The 8123-nt window shown below is 38.7% G+C and overlaps 1 protein-coding gene across 5 annotated transcripts; it reads left to right on the top strand.

The window, feature by feature from the left end:
• The first annotated feature begins 930 nt into the window (after positions 1-930).
• On the top strand, positions 931-7543 carry LOC117557312 (uncharacterized protein DDB_G0290685-like). 5 transcript variants are annotated; one of them, XM_034233105.1, is made up of 16 exons: positions 931-1050; positions 1147-1221; positions 1453-1848; positions 2026-2130; positions 2244-2476; positions 2556-2733; positions 3341-3429; positions 3512-3747; positions 3957-4071; positions 4472-4585; positions 4666-4757; positions 5180-5297; positions 5395-5496; positions 5580-5753; positions 6229-6405; positions 6635-7543. In XM_034233105.1, the coding sequence occupies exons 10-16, from the start codon at positions 4573-4575 to the stop codon at positions 7513-7515; spliced, it is 1557 nt and encodes a 518-aa protein (XP_034088996.1). In that variant the 5' UTR covers positions 931-1050; positions 1147-1221; positions 1453-1848; positions 2026-2130; positions 2244-2476; positions 2556-2733; positions 3341-3429; positions 3512-3747; positions 3957-4071; positions 4472-4572; the 3' UTR covers positions 7516-7543. The 5 variants fall into 5 exon arrangements, with proteins under 5 accessions (XP_034088996.1, XP_034088993.1, XP_034088997.1 ...); XM_034233102.1 differs by having other exon boundaries at positions 3336-3429; XM_034233106.1 differs by lacking the exon at positions 4472-4585 and having other exon boundaries at positions 3336-3429.
• The last annotated feature ends 580 nt before the right edge of the window (positions 7544-8123 follow it).

Below are 8123 nucleotides of genomic sequence, written 5' to 3'. Positions count from 1 at the left end.
CTGCAACAAGTTGGAGGGAGAGTTTTCTCCTTCGCACAAAAGGAGCTAAAATCTTGCCTAAAAACAAAACCCTTTGTAGCACGTGACATAAAACATAACAATGGCAAAAGTATGTATATTCAGCCAGACCAGGACATGATATGACCTTAAACAATGCGAAAGGAAATGGCATTTTAATAATAATAATAATAATAATAATAATAATAGACATTTACATGGCGCTTTTCATAATGCACACACTTTTTTTTCTTCTAAATGTCACCTAACATGTTGCATTAATGATAGTTAAGGTAAGTTCAACACTTTAATATAATCAGGTCATAGTAGTTTTACTACTTTAAACATTCGCTAATTCAACTTAAGTTTTGTGAAGCCATCACATCTAGTTAAAAAGAGAAATATATTTCCCTGTAATTACTGATTTACCTGGGACTTGATTGACATTGGTGCCTGTAGTTTTATTTAGACAAATGTTTATTTATGAAACAACAATTAAAAGACATGGTAGCACAACTAATCTGAGTTAATCTGTTTGTTATTTTTCAGGTCATCCATCAATTCAATTATTTGAAATAGCCTATTATCATAAAAAAATCAACGGTTCTTTTCAGAGCCATATTCTTCTTCCTACTCTCTTTCACCCCTCTCATTTTCTTGTCTTTTGTTTTGTTTTTCTCCCTCGCTGTATGTCAGTTCATCCTTTGTTTGTTGTTGCCCTTTTTACCCTCACTTAAAAATGGCATCCAAGCAACTGAATGAATGGCTAGAGGCAGGGAAAGCCCTCTCAGATGAGTTGGCAAATAAGGCAAGTACAACATTATCCAAATATGTATTATAACATTTACTCAAATGATAAAAGACACACACATTACAAAGATTTGTGTGCAACAATTAAGGGATATATCTAATCTCTTTTATATATTAATATACCAAAGAAACCGAAGAAACCGAAGAAACCAAAGAAAATAACGCAAGGATCAAATATGTCCTGGAGGAAGAGGGACCTGGATGGGAACATTCTACCCCAACATTGGAATAAGAATCGATCTGGTCTGTACAATATCATCTAGTTCTAGTGTTTCATTAAGTTTTAATGTCGTTGGTCTTCAATAATGTTTCCTATATCATCGTACTTTGTTTATGCAGTTAAACCTTCCAGCTCTCTGGAGTCCCCAGAGGTCGAGGAGACGCATGAGATTCCTCTACAGGTCCCAAGTCTTGGTATGCACAATGAATTCTTAAATTATCCTTCAACTTGAAATGTAGCTAATTGTTTATAGTATGTAATAGCTGTGTTTATGATACATTTTAAAGTGAAAAGCCATCAACAAGTCCTCCAACTAATACGACCAAATAGGTCGATTGTTTTCCGACCCAAATATGTATAAGTATGGAATATCTTTTTTTAATTAAACTAAATTCCATGATTTGTTTTATATTTTGTTATTTTAGATCAACATCTTCTCACACTGAGAAACCTGTTGGGTTCTCTCACTGTCCCTGCATCATCAGAAGAAACACCCACTGTAACAACATGGACCCAAAGACAGTTGAAACGTGAACAAAAATTCAGAGCTGCAATGCCAGAGCTCCTTAATTTGAAATTGGCTGCAGAGATTGTCACTAAACGTTCCTGTCTCCAATGCAAAACTGCTGATGCTGTGGTCCGGTGCTTGGACTGTGTTCCACCAGGAACTCCCTTTCTTTGTCCGGCATGTGACCCAATTATCCATGGCAAAAATGTCTTCCATGACAGGGAAGCCATGATTGATGGGTTTTACAGACCTATTCCTCCCACATCCTTAGTGGTTGTGGATGAAAGTGGCCAATATGGACTCTGTGAACAAGGTGGGTTCAAATAGTTTATTACATATTCCCTTACCATGGTTTCCTAATGTGCACTACATATACAGCGGCATCATTTTCACCATGTCGGAAGTTTGCTTTAACTATTCAAATGTCTCAATTTGTATTGACTACATGTCCTAACATGCATATGAATCTCTGAAATTGTCTTTGCTACAGTGTGTCTGCTTCCAATTCCTCCACCATCCCAAATCTGCTTCTGTGGTCCAAGCCAAGATTTCACCATCATCCCAGGAAAGCAGACCGTGTTGGTGACTATCAATGGTTTGTTGCCACCAGAAGACGATGTGGTCAAGCAAAAATACAGGATTACTATTATACTTTTGTCCTGCGTTGCATAGATACCTGTCAAATTGCACATTTATATTTTTTCTCAGGTCCATACAACGTTTGCCTGCCTTCTGTGTGCTGTCCAACTTGTTCCACCAAATGGTCCCCGAGCATAGGTGACTTGCTTGGATACAAATACTGGCCAGCAACCGACAGCTGCAAAATTATTTTTAAGTTTGATGTGTTCACATCATTCGAGCAAATGAAATTGGCCAGCCCAGCATTATCCCAGCAAGTATTTATAAAAATGCTTGAACATCGATCGTTTTCCACAGGAAGGGTAAGAATAAAATGTGGTTTTCAAGATTTTTGAATACCAAACTTTGAATTAACAAAATGAATACCATTCTTGTTTCCAGACAGGCAGAATCTGTAGCGATACCTCCACAGAGTCTTTCGGGAGTTTGCCTTCTGTAATTACAGACAAGAAGATCTGTGCCTGGTGGAGCCCTTTAAATGCCCAGCATGCACACCTGACATGCTGGCTATTGCTGTAGATGGCAAGAGAAAGCATTATCGCTTCAAGAAGTCCAGAGGGTCAGTGAAATCATATTCTCATTTTAGTTGTTGTTTTATTGACTAAGCTGAATGTCTTTGCTGAAATGTTTAACTTTCCCCAACTTTCCAATTTTTTAATTTATTTTTATTTTCCAAAGTTTGTAGACCATCAGAAAACAATAGTTGGTTTGTAATTACACATAATGATATCAATCCAATTCATAAACATTATTGTATATGACGCCTGTAAAGTTAGCTCAACTTTAAAATGTTAAATGGTTGACGTTAGTTGGATATGTTGGAGCTAAGAACCAGCTTTGGATATAATCGCTTCATGATAAATGTATTAAATTGTCCAGGAACCTTTTTCTCTGCCTTCCTCTGCCCTATTCCATGCCCAGCAATATAAAGGATGTACTTTTATTTGTACCTTTCTACAAGAAGTCAGTAAACTTTTCACTAATGTTAAATAATGGTGACAAAAGGCTTTACACAAAATTACAGATCAAATTCACAAAGGCCTTTTCCACATTTATGAAAAATTGATAGCAAAAGCAAATTGCCCACATTAAATAGAGGACACAATCAAACTTATGTATGTATGATAATGTTGCTTACAATTTCTTTCTCGAATTTCGCAGGACAGATGAACCGTCTCTATTTGATGGACTGTTCATTGCCCAGGACAGTAAAGTGTCTGCCTTTGTCGACAAAATCAGGAGCCAGATGACGATTGTAAGAATCTATTCAACCCACTAACCCTTTTATTTATTTTACTTAGCACAGGGTTAAATGTAACAGATTGTGTCTATTTCAGAAAAGTGGTCGTGATGTTTGTGGACCGGCAACATTCACAGCTTGCAGAGAAACCTCACACAAGTCCAGGGCCAAGGTGGACGAGGAAGGCCTGCAAATAGCTGTGTGCAGACATGGCATCTTGCTACAAGGCCTAAATCACTACCGTGGTGAAATATATGCCTACCCAATGTTCCTGCAGAAGGAGCTGGCTGAAGTTGCGAATGCAACATTCTTTTGTATGGATGTTGCCTGCAGGTAGTTATAACTATTGCAAAGTGTTTGTGTGAAACGTGTTATCTATTTAATTCTTGCACATCCAGTAGATGTAAAGCAAAAAAGCATTAATTTGGATAAATGCTGATGTTGGTTACAAGGATTGTACTGGTAATTTTAAGGACCTGATTTATCTTTTTACTATTATGCCATCATGCAACTGGAAAAGCTAATTGATTTTGTCATTACAGGTACTGGCCTTATTTGGAGAAGATGGCAGCAAAGTTGCCAGAGCTCCAACCACTTACAGAGATGAAACCTTTTCTCTCTGTAATGCACGCCAAGGCCCACACAGGCAAATGCGAGGTACAGTATGCAAGTTAAACATTTGTGTGACTAGATTCAAATGTTTTAGAAATTGTAGTGCACATAAGAATATCATGTAGTATATTCTATTCAAGCCTGTGGAATAATTGTAATAGTTACAAATGTTGACAAAATTGTTACAAAACAGACTGTCACAAGGATAGGCTTCCAAAACCCATTATGTTGTTTTAGTAAATATATCCGCACTGTAGAAATAATGAATGAACAGAGCTTCAAATAACTGCAGTTGTGACATTGTAGTTCAAAGCATAATTCAATCTCAGAACATTTTAACTTTCTGAAATTTCTCCTGACACTGATGTTAACTAAAGATGTACAGTACAAGAAATTATAATATTGAACTAAATATCTAGATCTCATTGTTTATGATTCTGAGCAGGTGAAGTGGGGTGGCAGAAGCCAGGAAGGTGCTGGAAATACTGTTAGGAAGTGGAACAGGTTAACAGCTTCCTCTCAAGGGCAGCTCTGACAACAAAATACATGACCAAATCAGGTTGGTAGAGGAAAACAAATTGTTTTAAGCAGTGTCACATTGTAAAGCTGATGTGAATTCTCATGTTTTTGTGTTTACAGCTAGAGCAGATATGATAACCGTGCTGGCTATGCTATGGAACCACAGGAAGGTGGAGAATCTCCACAAGACACTCTCAAAGAGATTTGTCAAAGTAAGACGTCCATGCTGCATTTCAAAATGTACATTAAGAATATCTGAGTTTCTTGTAGTAATTTAACACCATCCTTAGCTACATGTTGTTGAATAAAATATATTCTGCAATAATTTCATTATGATGGTGCTGCCATAGCACACTGCTCTGCCAAGAGAGTCTCTGTTCTGTTGTTTGTAATTAAGCACTATAGGTTGATTCATCTGAATTTCTGTATAATAATAATCATGTTAATCCTGCTTGATCTTTTAAAAAAAAGAAAAGGGACTCTAAGGTGATACTTGCCAACCTTGAAGAGAAGGTGTTTAGCATTTCATGTTGTTGTCTGGTCAGTTAATGTTCATAAAGGAATTCATTAAAAAACAACCTTCTCAACCAACTGGAACGCATATTCACTTTCTGCTTTTAAACATTCTAACCAGACTACACAGAGAGCACAAACTGAAGTGGACAATCTTGAGAGTCTCAAGCAAGAGCTGAACATCTCCCTGGAGGACACGGAGCAGTGGGTGTTGGAGGTCAAGCAATGGGCAGCCACTGGTATGTTATATGATCACTATGGTATAGATTTGGTTCCATATTTCCAAACATTTGGCTTCATGTTTTATGATTATACCTGGTTGTTTCTGTTTTCAAGAGAAACATGGAGGCCAGAGCAGCCAGGAGGAGCTCCAGAGAGAAATAGATGACATTATTTATTCCCTCCGAAGAAAGAAACACGACCTCTATCGACAAAATGGTATTTATTATTACGTTATCTAGAAACAATATTTGTTTCTTGTTGTTGTTATTGTTAGTATTATTATTATTTTTACTTTACAGACAGCAACCAAACAAGGCAACGCAAACGGAGAAGACTGACAGAGCTCAAGAATAAACTCAGAGAGAGGATACTGCAGTACAACACCATTGATACCTGTACAGAGACAATTGACACAGAAGCAGCATGCAGTCTGTCTGAGGATGTCATTCTGCCCTGGGAGGCGCAAGGAGATGGTAAGAAACAACTTGTTTTTGTTTGCCCTAGATATTCCATAAATTCAGTTGTAGTACTAGAATACAATCACCAATGTAACACAGAGCTGTCAACATAGGTGTCACAAATCATCATGATCACAACAAAGCATTTTGAAATAATTATATTGAAAGGTCTGTATGATGTTGCCCTATCAAGTCTTAATAGTCATGCTATAGTCTCACTGAGACAGGCACATCTATGGAAACAGTAAAACCCTTCCTGACCACCCTGAACTGCATACTAATGTTGAATCTCAAGACATACTGAATGTAATTCTGCCAACATAGACAGAATTGAAAAAATTCAGCAAGCGGCGAGGTTGGACATTTTTTACCAGATTTCAAGGTTTTGGGCAATTTAAGTTAAAAAGATTGAATGCAAACAGATATTATTTGTTTTATTAGCCTTACCATTGTGTTTGTGTTGTCATATTTTGTTTTTTTTCCATTATAGTGGTGAACCTGCGCACAAAGAGGCGACTTTTTGACCAGGTTATGCTGGTCAGGCGTATGGAAGAGGAGAAAGTCATCATTGTGAAGGAGATGACCCAGCATTGTCAAAATCTGAGGCAGGCACTGGACAAACTGGACCACCTCCTTCATCAGACAAAAGACGACATCAGGAACCAAAGTATGTTCCACAAATACCGATTTATAACATTGGCCACTGCCCCTTCTGGTCAGTGTCAAACGTCTGTCACTGAATAGCATCTGTAATGATTGCATTTTTTCTGAATCACAAATCTTTTTAGCTAATATACAGCCTCGGAGTTAAACATTAAAATTGCTTATATGGAACCAACATCAATGCTAATTAAAAGTTGCCTTACATAGACTGTCATTTTGTCTTTTTATTTTAGTTTCTCCAAGCGATATAACAGAAGAGGGATACAGGGGACTGCACTGCTGTCTTTTACACCATCAATATCTTCTGGAGCAGAAACTGAGCAGAGTCACCAGCACCTACAGCTGTATTGGCACGGACTCGTCTTTTCTCATGATGGAGGAAGACATTGAAGACGGTGATGAGCACAACGAACAGGACGGTGATGAGGACAACGAACAGGACGGTGATGAGGACAACGAACACGACGGTGATGAGGACAACAAACAGGAAGGTGATGAGGACAACGAACAGGACGGTGATGAGGATAACAAACACGACGGTGATGAGGATAACAAACAGGAAGGTGATGAGGACAACAAACAGGACGGTGATGAGGACAACGAACACGACGGTGATGAGGACAACAAACAGGAAGGTGATGAGGACAACGAACAGGACGGTGATGAGGATAACAAACACGACGGTGATGAGGATAACAAACACGACGGTGATGAGGATAACAAACAGGAAGGTGATGAGGACAACAAACAGGACGGTGATGAGGACAACGAACACGACGGTGATGAGGACAACAAACAGGAAGGTGATGAGGACAACGAACAGGACGGTGATGAGGATAACAAACAGGAAGGTGATGAGGACAACGAACAGGACGGTGATGAGGATAACAAACACGACGGTGATGAGGATAACAAACAGGAAGGTGATGAGGACAACGAACAGGACGGTGATGAGGATAACAAACACGACGGTGATGAGGATAACAAACAGGAAGGTGATGAGGACAACAAACAGGACGGTGATGAGGACAACGAACACGACGGTGATGAGGACAACAAACAGGACAACGAACAGGACTTAACAAGTCTATTGTATTGTGTTGTATGCATGTGAACGTATTAAAACGAGTATTACGATTTAATGGCTTGTTTATTACCTTTTTTTTGTATTATCCTGCTTTGCATTTACTATGTCTGGTATTCAACTAAATGCCATTAGCAGTTATCAGTCACCTTCGGATCCGAGTTACCTCGAGGGCCGGAGGTTCCCCACCCCTGGTATAAGGTTTTGGTGATTACCCTTATTATCATGATCTGTTTAATTAACCAATGCTTACATCCAAAGAATGTGTCTAGACTTTACTCCTACAGACACACACTAACAATACAAATGGACCTAAGTAATACACTCACCGGCCACTTAATTAGGTACACCTTGCTAGGATGGGTTGGACCCCCATCTGCTTTCAGAACTGCATTAAGTCTTCATGGCATAGATTAAACAAGGTAGGCTACTGGAAACATTCCTCAGAGATTTTGCTCAATATTGACCTGATCGCATCACGCAGTTGCTGCAGATTTGTCAGCTGCACATCCATGACGCAAATCTCTGGTTCCACCATATCCCAATGGTGCTCTGTAGGATTTGGATCTGGTGACTGTGGAGGCCATTTGAGTAAAAGTCATTGTCATGTTCAAAACCAGTTGGAGAATATTTGAGCT

Source organism: Gymnodraco acuticeps, unplaced genomic scaffold, assembly GCF_902827175.1.
Source record: "Gymnodraco acuticeps unplaced genomic scaffold, fGymAcu1.1, whole genome shotgun sequence".
Lineage (NCBI taxonomy): Eukaryota > Metazoa > Chordata > Actinopteri > Perciformes > Bathydraconidae > Gymnodraco > Gymnodraco acuticeps.
The sequence above is the reverse complement of the archived record's forward strand: the minus strand, read 5'-3'. Positions and strand labels throughout refer to the sequence as shown.